At 36.6% G+C, this 18,717-nt stretch overlaps 1 protein-coding gene across 2 annotated transcripts in view; it reads left to right on the forward strand.

Moving 5' to 3' along the window:
• Positions 1-18,717, forward strand: part of DPYD (dihydropyrimidine dehydrogenase) — a 382,796-nt gene that overhangs the window by 15,456 nt on the left and 348,623 nt on the right. For both annotated transcript variants that reach the window (XM_067300877.1, XM_013961321.2), the window contains exon 2: positions 6,369-6,479. In XM_067300877.1, the coding sequence (XP_067156978.1) occupies positions 6,369-6,479 (111 nt within the window). The remainder of the gene's footprint in view (positions 1-6,368; positions 6,480-18,717) is intronic.

The following is an 18,717-nucleotide window of genomic DNA, read 5'->3' on the forward strand; positions in this document are numbered from 1 at the left end:
CAGGTCTGACTGCTGTGAAAGCCCATATTCCTCTCTCCTGTTTGTAATTTTTGGATGAATTCCTATGATAGAGTATCAGCCAGCTTATATAAATTGTTTGTAAAGATTTCCTCATCAGTTTAGACCTTCAGTAAGGAACTATGCATGTGACACAGGTATCATTTTATGAAATACTCTATCATATATAGTAGCATGATGGAGAAATATGAAACATTTTTCCATAGTCTTCGATTAATGAAAAAGAACATGGACCTTGCTTCTGGAAGAGGTGACACCACAGCTACTTATTTTTTTTGAAATCTTGATTATCGTCTCATCATACAATTTCTCAAGGGAATTTTTATTTTGCTTATTTGGTAGCAAAACTTCTGCTTATAGTTGTTAGGGATTTGATGTGGGAGATGAAATGTTCTGCGTAGCTGTTGGTGCCTCATTCAGCTTTTTGAGTGCAGTGGTAGGAGTGAAAGGTAAAATGTGAACAAAGAAATTCAAAATGAGATATTCATAGAAAGAGTTTATCCCTTAATAGTCCTTTTTTCTTAACTGAAACTATTTTTTAAGCAATACTCATTACTCTGGGTCATCAAATCTTCCTAAAATTAATACTCTAATTTGAATTCTTTGGTCTTTGACTGACTAATACTTCATAATAAAATTAGTTTCCTGTTCAGATATGCTAGCAAATATCAGGGGAAAAACCCCAGGTACTTGTTTCTCTCAGTGAATCAACACTTACATAGCTCTGAAATTAATTGTTTAGTATGCTCATTACTCTTAGAAAAAATAACTATGTTCTCATTATGTTCACTTGGTGAACATATGTACCTTGCAGTATATTTAATGTTACTTGCTGTGAGGGAGATTACAACTCTTTTTTAAGGAAATTGGGTAGATTAATGGAATGGGGTGGGTTAAATTGCTCTCCACATGCATTCCCTTGCATGCCTAGCCTACTTCTGAAACTTAATTTTTATACGTACATACATATATATAAAAACAAATAAAAAGCAGTTTAGCTAAGAATGCTCTGTGAACCAATCAGAGTAAAGCAGGATATAGTCTGTGTACTGTAGGGGCTGAGCTAGGTAAGGGTGCTATACGCTCAAACAGGATAACACATGGGACCACATTTTATGCCCCTAATAGTAATCCATGTGGGACCAGTTGCATTTTCAGCAACTTCATTGCAGCTGTATGCACTTTGATTTGTGTTGAACTTTAGCAGGGGTTTAGGGGCTGTTAATAAGAAACTTCCTCTCAAAAGCTAGGAAAATGCTGGAAGAAGAAATTGCTACTTTTTCTTATCAAGAAGCACGTACAGTTCCAATATTGCAACATTTGGTGGAGCCTGAAGAAGGTTTCTCTAATTCCAAGGTCTTCATTTCAGCAGTTCTTGGTCTACCCTTGAACTACCAATAGTAAGCAAAGGTGAGAACTGCTAAGGACTAAATACTTCTGGCGCAAGCCATTGGTTTCAGCAGGAGTTCTTCCAGAAGCAGGGTTTAATCTTAAATATGAATTATTAACCAATTTTTTTCTTTTGAATGGGAGCTAAGGTCCAAGTAACCAGGACACTGCTGAAGTTGTTACTTTGAAAAAATTTTGAAGACTTTTCAGAGCCTAGCACTTCGAAGAAAAGCTTTCAAAATTGAGAGCAATTCTGTATATTTTACAAAGACCATGCTAGCCTGGCAAGACTTATTCTAAGAGGTACTTGAAAGTACTACAGTCCCATCTAAGATGTAAATTGTACTTTTATTTTTATTTTTCTTAACACCATTCTCTGTATTTGGCCCCTTGAGCAGGCTAAAAATATGAGTTATGGGTTTTGGAAATTAAAGAGCCTTGTTTGATGTATCTTTATCATTGAAGTGTCAACATGAAAGAAACATAAAGGACAGTGAAGCTTAGTGGTGTAAGGAAAAATATATGCCTCAGAAGCAGAAGTGGTGTCATTTTATAAAAGACTGGAACCTATTATGAAAGTAAGAGGGGAAAAAAAGAAAGCAATATTATGGTAATTACCAGCATCTCTTCCTACGACAGTATAAAAGGGAGATTTTGCCTATGGCTATACATAAGGTGTTTGCTTGTGGCAGATCTCGGTGTGTCTTCCCCAGCTGAGAAATTCGGACTTAAACAAGAGCATCTCATATTACCCATGAACTTGTCTGCTTAAACAGGGTCTACTCTTGAGCTCATCCATCCCTGCCCTTTTGTTTGGAGCATTTTTCCTGTTCCTCAGATGTGAAGTTTTGTGATAGAGCAGGAAAACATTGCCTGTTTTCTCTTACTGTTTTTATCCCACTCGAGACAAATCTCCTGCCTGCCCCTCACTGGTAATACAATGTTCCTAATAAACATAATGCTTTCATAGCTTTATATTTTATTTTGCTGAATATGCATTTAATTAAAAATCAAATGTAATGGCAATCACTTCTTATGATTTCAGCTAAAAGGATGATTTTATGAGATGAGAATAAAATGGGTGTGACACTTTAAAAGAAATTAATGGAGTTCCCAACACCAGAAGCTTATGTTGAGTTACCACAGTGCATGCGTAAAACTTTTATTTCAAACTGCCTGAAAACACTACATCACGAACAAGACTCCCAGCTGCAGAACATGTCCTGCCCAGAAGGACTGCCTTTAAATCACTTACCATTCTGTATAACTATTAAATCAAATTCTTGATAAATTGCTCACTGTAATATAACATGCTGTTTTAACTGTTTTTACAGTCTTTTCACTAATAGATGATAGTGAAGATTAGCCCCACTAATTTTTGTATGTATACTTCTTAATCATAGCATTTAAAGGGGAAGCTGTACAATGAATATCTAATGAATAGCTTAAGGCAAGTTTATTCTCAAAAGTTATGTTACTGTGTTGGCACAGATCAATATAACCATTTGTCACAATTGTGAACATTTAAAAACTATAGTCATCATTTACGCATGTCACTCATTTCCAGTGTACATTAGATGTGAGTAGGTTATAATATTTTAGGATATTTGCAACCTAAATCAATATATATTATTCATAATAAATATATTCCATTCTAGAAAAGAATGTATTAGGAATGAAACCATTATTAAATATTTTTAAGATTATCTTTGTCTTGTAAAGGAATGACTTTGCATAGGATGTAAAAGAAATCGTTGTCATGGATTATTGTTAAAGGAATTCTTTAAAGAATTGGTTTCTAAGGGAGTCATATGCAATATAGATTGAGTTTTATTCTGTAGAGATAGACCATTTGGCTTCCTGCCCAAAGCGAAGTTTTCAATTTAATCAATCCATGGCAATAATTAAAGAACGTATAATACTTTGGTGGTGCCCATAATAATTGCTGTGCAGAGCTGTAAGTTTAGCTCTACTATGCATGTTGTGCAGCTGTGACAAAAATGTGTGTACACAACACAGGCTGAATTTGCTCTGATATTTGCTCATGTTAATCACATATTACTATATGGTGTTTCTATGTACTTACTCATAGTCTTGTTTCTTTCCCCATCAAAATGGTACCTAAATAGATTTTTGCAAAAATAGAGTATTATATTTTGATTTGCAACCACAAGATATATGGAATTATCCCTACTTTGTTTTTACTGTAACAGATATGACTATATAAACACTAAACATATAATTCATAGGTTCTCCATTACTATTCAAATAGCATGTTAATGCGAAATTCCAACTTCACAATATTCTAGACTAGAACGGGATGTATTATGTCCCCCCTCCCCCCCATTGGGGAGCTTGGGTATTGCCCTTTCAACATCTAGAGAGATCAAACAGCAGTTTATGTAGCCAAATAAGTGTGGGATCTGTACACCCAGATCGCAGTAGCACAAATAATTATCCTCAGCAGTCAGCTGTCCCCAGGTCGGATGACCTGTGTGTTTGCGAGGGATCAGGGATCTCAGGATTCCTTTCTTGTAAATCCAAGGTTGCTTATTTTTGTTTAGCTGGAGGCATATAATAACTGTTGGTTGCAACAGGCCCACCAGAACTTTCTTCCCAGTAATTTTCTGCTTATTGGCTGACCTATCTGAATTTGTTAGACTTATTAAATGTCTGACTAACCATAAGCTGCAGAAAACTAACCAGGGGACCAAAATGAATAGGAAGAAAGCCCCCTTACTAATTTTCCTTTCTGACATTTGAACAGATCCAAAAGTATTTATATTACTTTCCCATTTATGCATTTAACTTCAAGATTTTTAAATGCCAGAAATTGCTCTAGCTAGAAGAGCCACCAAGGTCAGCCATCAAAGATTTAGGCATAGGCAGCATTATTTAGGTGGTAGTAACATCATCAATTTTTTAATTGTGTGAGAGATTCACTGTGTTCTATGCCAGCTTTTATTTCAGATTTAATTCTAGGACATACTGCACTGTATAGTCCTTTTGGATTTCTGCAACTGTTGCGTTTGGAGCCATCCTACTAGTGCAGAATTCCAACAGGAGTAAACATATGGGGATTCTTCCGTTGTTGGTTTACCCCACCATTTGTTCCAAGTTTTAAACCAACTGGTGCTGTACCCAGTGGAGTACATCTGTTACAGTTTATTACTAGAAATTTGCAATTCATTTCAGAGCTTACTAAAATAATTATAATATTCACGGCCAAGAGTACTGTGTTAAGCAATTATGAAAGATGGGCAAAATTTTACTAAAGTGCTGTGTGATTCAGGAGCTAATGTCCGATTTGCACAAGCATTTTGGGCACTCAGCAGCCTGTCAACAGCAAGTGAGGTGTGTTCTGACAAGTGAGCTTGATCAGCTTGAGAAATTAAGGTAGTAACTGAGATGCTGTAAGTGACATCCCTTATGTGAGTGACCCTGCTCTGTTTTAATTAAGAATGAAACAAATTAGCATAAACCACCACTGAATGCAGTTGGTTGCCACATCTTGCTTGCGGTACTCAGCTGAGGAGCATCCAAAATGGAATAGGGCTTTTACTGTTGGAGTTGTAGGGGCACATCTGATTGCACCCTCTGGCCCATAATGAAGGTCAATAGTGTGAAGGCTGTTAAACGATCTGTGTCTGTTTGAATATTGTGCTCTGTGTTTTTGTCTCTTTGCTTCAGACAAGATGGAAATTACTATATTGGATTGTGTGTGGTGTGTTTTTATTTTTTATTTGCAGGTAGAATTTTCAAGTAGGTGAGATTTCTCTCGTGCTTTGGGGGAGGAATAAATTGCTGATTAGTCTTGAGTAAGCATTAAATAGTTAATTAGCACACGAACCCTTTGCATTAAAAAAAGTCTTCATAAGAGTCCCCACAAAAAAAATCTTTGTACATACAGTGGAGTGCTTGATCATTATCACCCCCTTGAGCAGACTTTTAAAATAAGGAAACGTCCTGACATATTCATAACCCCGTCATATTCATAATTTTCGGTCTCTGTATCTCTGTAAGTCAGTCTCACACATCTTTGATATACGTAGTAACAGTATAAACACACCCCATTCATGACAGTGGAGAAGTATGGTGCTAAAGTCAAGATTTTTAAAGGAAAACTTTCAAAACCAATTCCAGGAGCTACAATTAACAATATTGCTGTTTTGGGTCTCTAGCAGAGACCTGAATCTGGATCTGGCAGTTGCGCAGTGTTCACACGGACCCCCTGACTTAAATGGGGTCAATTTTGGTACTAGAAACCTGTCACTTGATTCCTTTGAAGAAGAACTTGTGTTCCCAAAGGCCTAATTTTTCCACATTATACTGGTCTAATGACAGATATTACAAACTTCATCTTGCCTGTGTCTTCAGCCTGTCACTGTCAGTTAAAAGTATTGCTATATTCCAAACGTCGTTTGTGTCCTTGCAAATAAAAGTATGGTAAGAGAAATCAAATTACTTCACAGTGAAGTTAACTTGCTGGTTCACTAGGTGTAGAAACATGCCCCTGTGAAGGGAAAGTTGGAAAATACTGAAATAATTAAACAGCCATACCTAACCTTGCTGTTTTAAAATCTTTTTGTTTCTTTGCTTTACTTTACAAGTTTTATTTGGAGCAATATAATGAAATAGAATCACGTGTTTTCATATACTGTATGTAATAAATGTCCGGGAATGGAAACCATTATCATGGAGACAACACTGGCCACTAGTTGTAACAATGTTTTCTAGCAGTCCTAGAAGTGCCTTTAAATATTCAAAATCTAAATGGTATGCATAATACAAATCTGAACAAATTCGTATGAATTTAGTCTATAGTACTGAGTCATCTATTTTATTTTTGCTTAGTACTGTAAATAAGTGAGAGAGAGGTGTGATGGTTTAAGAAGCTTTGAACTTACTATTTTTTGGAACTCTTTATTTATATTTTAATATTCTCTCTTCTCTTTCTGCAGAACATTCTGGCTTTAAATCCCCGAACGCAGACTCATGCAACCCTCCATTCAACTGCAGCAAAGAAACAAGTCAAGAAGCAATGGAAAAGGAATTCTGATAAAAGCTGTTCAGTAAGTACACATTTACTATTGCATCTGGAACATGCAATAAATCATTAAGGTTGAAATCTCAATTGTATAAGATATTTAGATTTGAGTTTCCTGTGTTGTTCAGTAGCTAAATTTGGCTCATAGTTCTGTTGCTGTGGATATAAAAGTACTTTGTACCTTGTCATCAGTGACTTACACTTCTTCAGAACCTGTACATGCCATACCTTCTACCTTTTGGTGATTTGGTAGGTCTTTTATGCAACAGTTTCCCTTTTGTTATAGAGGCTGATCAGTATTAAGCATCATAGCCAGCTCGCCACCTTTGCCAAGGCTCGCGGAGCCAGCCGTCCTTGCTGGGTAGAGGGCATCAGCTACCTCTTCTGTTCCAATTGCTCGTTTTGTTTCTGTTTTCCAAGAGTAACTCTGAGTAACACTTCACTATCCTTCCTGAGACATTTAGAGGTACTATTATTTCGGTACAGAAATAGGGGAACCCACCATACATACATAGCGAGTGCTGAGATTAAAATCTGACTTTGGATTTTAGATCTTATCTGTTGCATTTTTCAGGGAATAGTTTTTTTAGAATAAATATTTTTTATCATAAACTGGCTAAATTTTTCAATATTCCTGCTGTTAGATATCTTCTTTTTCTCTCCAGGTATTTAGGTTCCTGGTCTCAGTGTGATATTTGACTAATCCTACCAGAATTTGTTGTCTCTTTGATCTGCCAGCTGATTAGAAAGCCTGTAGACAGCCTTCTGCTGTCTTCCTACAAATTCTGCTGGATAATCCTCTAAACTCAGAGGACTTTTAGGCAGAGTACTACTTCATCTCTGTAAGCGATTTCCCTCTTGGGTATAATGTTATGGTGTCCTTTCATAGTGTTACCAAAACACTTTCTCCTGCTAAATAGGAAAATAAAGGTTTCATAGTTGACACTGATTTATTATTAAAACCCTCCAAAGTTTCTCAATTTCTCAAAATCAAGGGGATCCAGTTTCTCTTATCTGTGAAGACATAACATACTACCATTATCTGCTGGGAGGAGTGATGCAGGGTATCCTCAGTATTTCAGCCTTACTCTAATATATTTTCCTGTTTTTCAACATTGATTATAAGAATGTCTGTCTTATCAAATCCTAGCCAATATCTCTATTTTCTTATTTTGTTTATTAAATTATATAATGCTGTATTAATTGGAAAGTAGCATAGATGCAAGGCTTCAATTTGTGAACAGAGATGATTCTTTTGGGATGTCTGATAAAGTTATTGCCCACAGCTGTCTGTTCCTGCTGCACAGATAGTTGAGTTGCTCAGCGAGCGGCTCCTGGACATCTGTGGTTTACAGCCTTATGTTTTCAGGCGACCTGAAATCAGTACTGGGCTGTAAACTCATGTGTTTCAGAAACTGTTTGATAGGAAGTGCAGGTATCCATGCAGCAGGGCAGGCAGATACCTATGTGTAATAACCTCATCAGGTATTCCAACATAAATTATCCTGGTTAGCTGAAGCTCAATCTATAGCATATATACACCTATATACTCTACTAGTGGATGTGTTGCACATGTACACACAGTTTTCTAAAGCTGGTAGCCTTTAAGATCACTCTTGGCTATCTCTAAGCTGTCCCCCATATCAGCCATTTCCTTGTTTGATTTTCATATTCAATTTATTCATTCATAAAATGTCTGCTATTTCAAGATTTTGTTGTTAATCATGAAAGTGCTTGACTGCCTAGAAACTGTCACTCCTCCCGCTTTCTTCCTCTTAGCCCAGTGTACCTCACTGTGTCTCAAAAGCTCTTGGAGCCCCAAAGCCTCAACTACTTGGGCTATGCAAACAGCACTGGTTTCAGGTTCGTCGCTAGATTGTGCATCTTGGCTGAATTTTCATTTGAAAGGAGATTCTGAATGTCATCAAATGTTGCAGGGTGATGCTTTTGCATAGATTTACAACCTATTCAACAGCTTGGTCTCGGAGTTCTGTGTTATTGCATGGAGATCTGTGGAGTTAGGACCTTGCACTGACATAGGTCTTCTCATGTCTTGCGCTGTACACCTTGCAGTTTTAAAGATTAGAGGTAACCAGAATACGTATATCTGTACATCTGAATATGTACACACCTTGATCACAGGTGGCTTTTACACTGTATGTTGTGAATTATCAGGTAGAAATGTCATGTTACTTAGTGTGCAAGCAATGATGAGAAATGTAAAATGCTAGAAGAAACTGAAGGGACAGTCAATATTTTTAGGCCAGTAATGATTCTAATTTTTAGGACTGTCAAACGTTTTTCTTTACTCAGAAATATGTAATTGATTTTACAGTGCAAGATTTACTACCCAGTTTATTCTTCAGCAGAAAAACTCTACAGAACTGAAAAAATCAAACCTAAACATTTGTCTGGTATCCCATTGCATAAAGGATGCTAGCAGAAAGCAAGAGACTTTTTTTGCATTCTCCAGGTCACCGTTGATAAGTGGTTGCAATAAACAAAGAAAATGATATAATCCTTTCCTAGCCTTCTTAAATCAAGGAAGCTAATTCAGGAAAACATATGTTGAGCATATTTTGGTGTTACGGTCTAAAAAGCCATTGGCAGTAATATTAAGGCCTGTTTATGAACAGGTCAAACTATTTGGAGTCCATGGGAAGTGTACATGTTTGCATTTCCTTACGGTCTGAAGCTGGCTTCTAGCTCTAGGTTCTTTTGAAGCTGTACTGATGCCTGTGTAGAATTACTGTTGGAGGGAGGGTGGGAGTATGAAAATACAAAACTAATTAAATTAACAGCCCTCAAAACTCTGAACAAAAGCTGCATCTGCTGAGGCATACACACAGTGACTTTGTAATGTCTAATATACTTCCAGATGGCAGACTTGCATATTTCCTCAGAATAATTACACAAGTGAAATTTTAACTCCTAGCCCTCGCGACACTTGTGGTTGCCCATTAAATGAGTTCTAAAGTAGAAACTAAGTGTCAATACCTTTCCTCAGTGCTGGAAAAGCCTTCTCCTAAGCGAAGGTTCAGTTATGCTTTCAATGAGAATTACTGTTTATTTTCTGTGTTAGCAAGCAGGTTTTGGTGTAAAATCAAGTTGTAGCAGTAGATGCAAGATCAGTGAGCTTTCCTCTGGAAATTTTAACTCCAATTTATATTAGGGTATGTAAACTCCTTATTGCTGAGTCATCCTGGGTAATGGGGCTAAAGCTAAGTGTTACTGCTGGGGTGATAACGCCTGAGTCATGCTGACAGCTGGTGTAAACAGATCCACCAGCGTGTGTGGGAAAATAAGGGTTTCTGTCAGTCACGAGAAGTTAAAGATAGCCATCTCGGAGCTTTTCTATACTAATAGTAAATCTTGGAGGAGGCAAAATTTTTGTCGTTATGTCATCTAATTTACAGAGAAAGCCTAAACAAAGGAAGGAACTGTGTGGATACTGTGAGGACTCTGCTTATTTTCAGAGTTTTCCTAGGTAATTCAGAATTTTTAGACATCCGAATTTTTTTTTTGACATAAAGCTTTCCCATTTTGAATAGTGATTACATCACACACTCTATAATACATATGTGTGTGTGTATATATATATATATTTTGTTTTGGTGGCCATCTCTATACTTTATATTCTCTATACTATATCTCTCTATACTATATATTTTTTGCTTGCTGACCTTTAAATCATGAACTTTTGGGGCACTCTGTGTGTGTTTGCATTATTCCTGGCATAGTAAAGTGCTTGCCTGTGAGTAGCATTTCTAGGCATTATGGGCCAAGTTCTGCTTTTACTTGCATAGGTGCGGGCTTGTGGCATTACATGGGTTCTGATTCTGTCAGTTTTTTTTATAAATTCACTAGTCATTGGAGAATTTCGGATACTCTATTCCAGCCTTCTTGCTAAAGAAACATTGGAGGCATCTACCAAGGGTGGGTGAGAAGATGATACAAACCAACCTGTGTGTTCAGACTTCCTTCAGTTTCTGCACTTAGAAATAACAGTTGAAGTTGCTCCAGATGGAAGAGTTGGAAGTATTTCAACAAGACAAAGGCAAAGAGGAAATGGGGTTTAAATTGGTTTGTAGTTAATTGCCATAGCCTGTAACAGTATTGATTTTTTTGCAGTAACAGCATTGTTCTTTGTCCTTACATTTGCTAAGCCTGATCAGCATTGTGCAATACTGGTCTCCCTTCCTTGAACAAAATAATTTTTAAGCTCAGCTCTTTCCTGCAGGGGCATCAATTTTGGGCAAGGTTCTTTAATTGTTCTATAGTTCTTCTCAGCCATTGGCGAGAGAACCAAATTCTTCACCTTGTCTTTTTCTGTAGGACTTTCAGGTGTGACTACCAGGTTGTTCTGTGCTAGTGGTGAAGAGCGAGGCATGCGATTTACTGTAAGGTACAACAGATCATTGTTTTTTAAATTCAGAGAGAAAGGTTTCCTCTCTTAAAACAGTAATAATGAGCATTTGCTAAAGCTTCAAACTGCTTTTCACTTTGATAGCATCTCTTGCTGTAATTGCTGTATATGAACATCTGTAGGAAGGAATTCTTATTGACAAAAAAGTTTGTAATGACCTGTTTTTATATGAATGTCCATATTTGCATACAAAAACCTGTAAGTAAGATGATTCTTTTTCAGCTATAAACAGCTTGTTATTCTTTTAAGTATTGTCATCCAGTCAGATAGATAGAAAAATACCACATGATTTTTGTGCCCCATCATGTAGCATAAGTTCACAAATAACTGATGGGTTGAAGCAGAAGTTGTGCACCTTGCAAGCAAATAAATATGAAACCCAGTTCAATCAAAGTCTGAAATCAGAAAGCTTAATGAATAAATGCTTTTTCAGTGAATAAATTGACCATTTCTAGAAACATATTGATGAAAGATTATATATTTATAAATAAAAATAATCCCAAATGTTGTAAAATAGAGAACACTCATTAAAGGAAATCAACTCAATTATCTCTATAATCTAAATGTATAGTTTACCTTTGCAAAATATTTATTTTTGTCTTCATTGCATATGAATATGCAAGTTTAGCTCTCTTCTGAATAGATATACAATGGCAGATGTCTCTCTAATCGCTGCTCTATTCAAACATTAATTGGTAGAACATATGTAGAATTCTGCTAGTCTGAATAGGTATAGGATAGCAGCAGTCTTTTTAATCACATCACTATTCAACCACTAATTGGTGTGATGATTAAGGGACATTAGAGGGAGCACTTTGACATCTGATTCTTTGAACTGATGTCTGCTCAGGCTGCACTGTATTCATCTTGGCCAGACTGATTTTTTAAATAAAATGCTCTGATTCCCAAATATGGAAAATATTGCATTAGGATCTGTTGAGGTGATTAGGGAATTTGAGAATGATTCTTTTATTTAACTAGTGATTGACTGTATATGCACAAACTATTCATATGAATAATACATAGGTTACTTTGAGTATCAGAAAGAGCTGAGAAGTAACATCAAGAGAATTTCTTTTTTCTCAGTGTCAATAATTAAATATTAATACAGATTTTAAAATGTACCAGTTTAATCATTTAGCAGTCAAATTCCTACTCATGCATTTTTTAGATTAACTAATTACTGTGCATTATCTTGTATTGATACCATATGCTGGCATTTATAATGATTTTTTACCATTTTGCTGAAATAGTGGCTTACATGTTTATATATGATATCACTTATCACTGCTCTAAGAAATGCATATGATAGTACTTGAATTTTCTATTTTATTTTTGTTTGAATGTCTCAATAGCTACTAACTTGCAGGACTGCTACAGATTAGTGCTTTTATAGATATTTTCTGTATATCAAATTGCAAGTATTAGCTAATGCAAGCTGTTCCGAGCCTTCTTTAGTCATCTGCAAAAGGTTCTTTCTTTGTGGCTCTCCCTGAGTGCTGTGCAAAGCCACCTCTGACCTCTTAATTTCCTCTGTCAGTATTCAGGTTTGATGTTGGATGACTCCCATTCTTACAGAGCAGAGCTCAGCACAGATTTTTACTTCCGGCTGTATTTATCTTCCCCACTTTCCAAACTGATGTGGCTCAAACCTGCAATTTTTTGGTTTTGCATATACATACAAGCCAATATGCAAAATGCTCATCTCTCGCAAATGCCACATTCCAGATAAGTCTGATCAACTCATTCTCCTTTATTAAAGCTGACCAGATCAGAGGATACAGACAGAACCAGAAGCAATCTTCCTTCTTAACTTTCAGTTTCTTTGGTGTACCTGCTTAGACCTGCTTAGTTTTGTACTCTTGTAGATGTGGATTTCTATAAATGCACTTTCCTGTAGTTACTGGCTGGAGATAAAGGTGTCACCTTCTTGAGTTGGTGGATTGGAAAATAAAATAAATACAGTCAAGAAGGGTGGATGCCGCTTCTTTTCCCCCAGCTCCTCTTCTCTCCTAGTTCTTTTTCCTTCCCCTTTCCTCCCCTTCCCCTCTGGACTTGCTTTTCATATAGGGAAAGCCCCATCTTCCTTCTCTTTAGAAGTCTGTTAAAAATGATCACAAGCCTCAGGCTGAACATTTGAACATTGTGTCTTGGAGAATCTTGGCCCTTGTTAGCCTGCTAGTAATTACTCACTTTAGATTTATTTATGTTGTCTAAGTCCTGGAAGACATCTGCTCACAAGAACCGAAAGGAACTGTGAGGCCAATTTTAGTCTGAAGGAAGCAGTAGCTTGCTGAATGCCCTGTTTGAAGCAGGGCTGGTAGTACTATCAACTATGGAGTTGCATTGCAGCGGTCATTACAAGACCCTGTTTGTAGTTTGTCTGCAACTTCACCATGTATTTGGGCTAAAACTTTTCAAGTACCAGTCCAGTAATTTTTTTATTCATGTCGAAAATTACTCTAATATGATTCAAGTGTGCATGAGCAAGGCTAGAAGAAAAGCTTGGTTTTGACCTTTTAACCAATTATGACAGCGTTATATTTGAAAAACTCTAGCATCCATATGCTTTGAAGCAAAGACTTGTAACAGGCTGGGGATGAAAAAAGTGTGCTGTTGCAGTAGAACTGTCCAGAAGCATTGAAAGCCTTTAAAAATTACAGTTTGTACATGGTCAGCATGTGGGTTTTTTTGTTTTTTGTTAGGTATTGGCAGATGAATTCCCTTAAGACTCCAGTTATGCTGTGGACCTGCTGTAGTTAGGAGGAGAGACTGGGTCCATTGTGCTGAAAATACTTGGGTTAGTGCTTGTCACTGGAAACTGTCTCCTGGACATGCTCAGTGTGGTTAATGGAAAAAATTCCCACATCCATTAGAGAAGTATTTACACAGTGATGGACACTGCAAGTACTTTTGTTTAGGATTGTCACTCTTGAAAATGTAATGCAATGTGGTTTGCTGACCAAAGTCACATCAGTGTGTCACTTCCTCAGACATAACACTGAGGAAATAAGCTGATTTTTGCTGTTAATGAAACAGTTCATGTGGCAGGAGAAAGTACAAAAAACATGTTTTTTAGCTATCTATACATATAAATGTAAGCTAAATTCAAATAGGTTCATTCTCTCTCTCTCATGCACTCACTTGCATGCTCTTGCTCTCTCGTATTAAAAATAATAATAAAAAAAAAATCAGAATACTTAACTGGCTTTCAAAGCTGGAGGCAAGCCCTTAGTTCATAACCCTTAATTTGTCAAGTCTCCTGACAAATTTCTACTCATTTTATCCCACCAGGAGCTTCCTAAAATCCATAAACCTGATGTTTCAGCAAGATGCCTGCTTTACCACTTCTGCTAAGGCTTATTGACTGCTACTGTATACTGGCTAACAGTTGTTACTCAGGCATAGACCATATCTTTTTGACAACACTTTTGGATGCTTCTATAAAGCCTCTGTAATTCTTGGAGTAGTTTCATTGCTCTTTGCCATTTTGCTGCATCAAATCTGTCATAGATCTTAAATCACAAATGGAGTATTGTTGCAAATGCAGTGGTTTGTTCTTTCAGACCCACTGCTGACTTATCAAGAATTGCTAATGAGGCAAAATTGGCTTCCAACATTTTGTCCATTATGGAGATCAATTTGGACAAACCCAAGGTTTAGTTATATAAACATGCAATATGACAGTTTCACTAAACCTTTCACTTAAATCTTCTTTTTGTGGATTTTGAAGCACAGATGTCAGCTACTGTACTCCATATAATATTGAAAAATAAATTATGAAACAAACCATAAAAATCTTGTTCTCTGACAGTATTTCCTGTGAGAAAACCAGCCTGTTGAATGTGGAGCTTAGTGCGTTTTCACTGTTTTTCAGTCTCCATGTAATACAAGGTAACTGTTTTTGGATATCCTGTAGCAAAGTCAACTATCATAGCCATGGGTTTTCCTGCTCCACCTCCCTCTACCTTTGATTCTACACTAGGGATGGATTAATTTTGCATGCATTGTGACTGTGGCCTTCGTTAACAGGGTATAGGTTAGAAGGTTGTACAGAGACCTCTCTATCTTATCAGTCTCTGACCAAAATTTGAAATTTGGTAGGAATCTGGGGGCTATTCGTTAGGTGGTCTTGGCTGTAAGTATTAAGTGGGAAGGTATCATGAGCCAGACTTTGTTTGTTTTTCTTCTTGTCCTGTGGTTCTCCACTCAGAGACCATCTTTCTTCTTAAGGGGTCTGCAGAGACTTCTGTTCTCTCTGCAGTCTTGTTCTTCAGGATTCCCAGGTTCTTCATATTTCGTAATTTTTGTGAATGAAGTTGGAGGACTTGTCTAGTTCTTTCCAGATTTATTTCCCAGTGGCCCAGCTCAGTGAAAAGAGCAGATTCCTCAGTTTCTTCTCACTTAGCTAGGACACTGGCCGCTTTTGCTTTTCTTGAATCATTCTTCTCTGCTTTTTCCCTGTCCCTACCACAGGAGCTGTCAGTCAGTGTTTTGGGTGAGCCATTGCCCAGCTGTGTGTCTGTATGCAACTACCAGCATTCCCACCTTGAGAGACTTTATTCTTCCTCCTAGCTATGAAGTTTTTGACTGCTAATGTCTCCAAAATGAGGTTGCATACATTTTCACTGGGGATTATGTTACCCTTCTGAGTAAATCTTTGTTTATAATTTATCCTTGTTTTATTGATGTGCTTTAAACCATCTTGAAGGAGATTCGATTAGAAATATTTCTTGAGAGTTCTTTCTGACTAGCACTGGTTCTTCAAGCAAGGATAACCCTACCACCACCAAGTGTTCAGATGCATTTCTGGAACAGTCTGAAGCAAGGCTTTTGAGGTTTATTTAGGGTCACATGTAAATTTTGGGGGGATCTGATTTTCTTTAATATTTGGCTTAAGGGAAGAGGAGTGAATTTTAACCCCTTTAATTTGCTTATTCCCTCTTTCTTCACAGACATGTCCCCAGAACTGTTTGCTTATATGCCTTCTCTTCCTGGGGCTTTCCATTCAAGCAGATTTTATCTCCTTATTCCTTAGGTACGGCTTTCCTGTGGGCTGATACTTATCTTGGCCCATTTTTGCTGCATTTTTATCACAGCCTGTACAGTCTCTCAGGTGGGAGAACAGTTAACTGCTCTCTTGCTTACAATACTCATTGCTCTTTTGCTTACAATATTCAATGCTCTTTTGTTTACAATAGTCTCATTTCAGGAGTGACTTGAAACTTTCATAATGATGCCTTTGCAGTTTTATAAACTGATATATTGTTTGAATATAAAATATTGAAAATATGATTTATTAAGTAAACTGGTATCAGAAGTAATGTTTTGGGGCTTATTCAGTCTTTCAAAATTACATTATTTTAAAAGATGTTAGGTACTCAATAGAAGAACCTTCCTTATAGTTTGTGTGTGCGCTTCATGCTCATGAAGTAGGAACTGGTTGTCAAATTCCTGGAGCTGAGGCGTTGCCACGTGGAGGCACGTTCCCTCTTAGTCTTTCTGGCTGTGTTCCTGTTCCATCAGTGCCAGCTGTCCTCAGAAGTTTACATCTACAGCTTTTTTGCAGTCACTTCTTCCATCTGCAGCCAGTCCTGTTTTGTCAGCCAGTATCTGCCACAATCACTTGGCAAAATGTTCCATTCTCATCTAAGACTGAAAACAGGACAGCAGCTGACTTGCTTAATTGTTAGCTAAAGTGGGAGAGAATTCCTTCAGTAGAACTAAGGATCCTACTGCATGCGTTTCATTTAAAATACTCCAAATTGTAATTCATGTCTTTTACATCTTTCTTTAAAAAATAATTTGAAGATTGCTTGCACCCATACGACATGAGAGGAACAGTACTAACATTGCTAAGTCGAGTGCTCAGAAATTAACAGGCAGCCAAATGGCTGGATAGGATACGGAAGGATATGCACTGCTCAGGAAAGACAGAAATAAAGGTAAAGCATTTTATGTTAGTAATGTAACAGACTTTTTTTTTTTTAAAAGGCAAGAGTAAAAACTGAACCTTTATGAATCAAAATCACTTTAGAGATGGGTAATAAACTAGTTTCTAGTGTGCTGGGAATATGCTATAGAGTCTGCACACCCCAGGATTAGATTTGGCTATGGCTGTAAATAGAAATCAGTCTAATCATAGAATCATAAAAATGTAGGTTTGGGAGGGATATTGAGAGGATTTCTTGATTGGGACAGAATGAAACATAGCTAGATCTTTCTTGACAGATACTTATATAACCCACTTCTGAAGGCATATGATGTTGGAGACTTCTCATTCTTGTTAGTGTTTAATCAATGCAATACAACTTTATCCTAAAGTATACTGTATTTTATTTGTTGAAGATCAAATTGTTGTCTTGTTCTTCTCCGGTGTGCTTGAAAACAACTGGTGATTGTTCCCTTTGTTATAAAATCTGTTATATATTAGAAAACTCCTGTTAAATATCTTTCCAGTTTTCTATTTTCCTTCAACTCTTCCTTGCTGGTCATGTTTTCTAAAACTTCTTATCTTATGGCTTTTCTTTGTGTTTTGATTTTCTATGTCTGTCTTTAACTGTGATGATTAAAAATGTATGCAGTTTTTCAGCTGAGATCTAGCTAGTACTGGGTAGAATGAAATAATTTATTTGCCTCAGACATTGAACTATCCAACTATGTGCTGTTCCTTCGGCAAGAGCATAGGATTGACTTGTATTCAATTTACGGCTTAAATTCTGACCCTTTGTTTTGACTTGATTTTAAAATTTTCTTGTCCTTTGAAATGTTTGTACTGTCTCCTCCTTTCCCATTTAACTCATGCTACCAAACATGCTGTGTTATTAAACATTAGTATATTCTGCTTTTCCAGCTATTCAAGTCACTGGGATTCTGGGTGGACCTTGAAGCATCTTGTTTCAGATCCCTTCTCAATGATAGGGAGCGCCTCCCTAGAGGCTGTTTTTTTCAGTAAGATGTGCACTCACTGAATATAGGCTGTATCTAGACCACACTTTTTAACTGGTTTGTGAAAATGTGATCTGAGTATTTATAAAAAATTTACCAAAGTTTTATTACATCTACTGCTTATTCATGAGACCTATCTGTTCTCACCAGGAAGGAAAATAAGATTGATTTAATTTGGTCTGTTCTTGACATGTCTGTGTTGGCTGTTTTATATCTTATCATCTTTTTAAAATAAATTATTCCATTTTTTCAGGGGCTATAATTGCTCTGGTCTTCCTACTCCCCTTTCTGCAGAGAGAAGCACTGTGTTTGCCTTTTCTGGTCCTCTGTAACCTGTAGTCCTCTGAGTTTTGTGTTGCAGTTGCTAATAGTTCATGGGTTGTTTCATTTAGTTTCTTTATGACTCAATAATATATAAAATTCATCTATTTGATCTAAATATTCTTAAACCTCAAACTGAAAATAGTATCAACTCTTACTAATTCAGGAATCAAACTGAATGGACTTTAGACTTAAATGTAGTAAATAAGGGGGAAGTTGTAGAATAGATAATCACAGAAAATAATGTTCATCAAGGTATTTTGAGTTAATTTAATGTAAATTCTATAGAAGAATAACTAAGATCTGTCTAAAGATATTTTATAAGACAAACTGAGAAGTTAAGAAAACTATTTAGATCAGGGAAATGAACTAAACAGCTTAAAGACTTGAATTTAGGGAAGATTGTTACTAATTCAAATGTGCAGAAGTTATTTGGAATTTGCATCCCAACTTGTAAAGAAGATTTTCAGACTGAACTAGAGAACAACTTCAAAAAAAGGATAAGACTATGAGAATAACCCATAAGGAATTGAAGAAAAAAAAAAAGGATTGATGGACAAAGCAGGAA

Source organism: Apteryx mantelli, chromosome 8 (assembly GCF_036417845.1).
Source record: "Apteryx mantelli isolate bAptMan1 chromosome 8, bAptMan1.hap1, whole genome shotgun sequence".
Lineage (NCBI taxonomy): Eukaryota > Metazoa > Chordata > Aves > Apterygiformes > Apterygidae > Apteryx > Apteryx mantelli.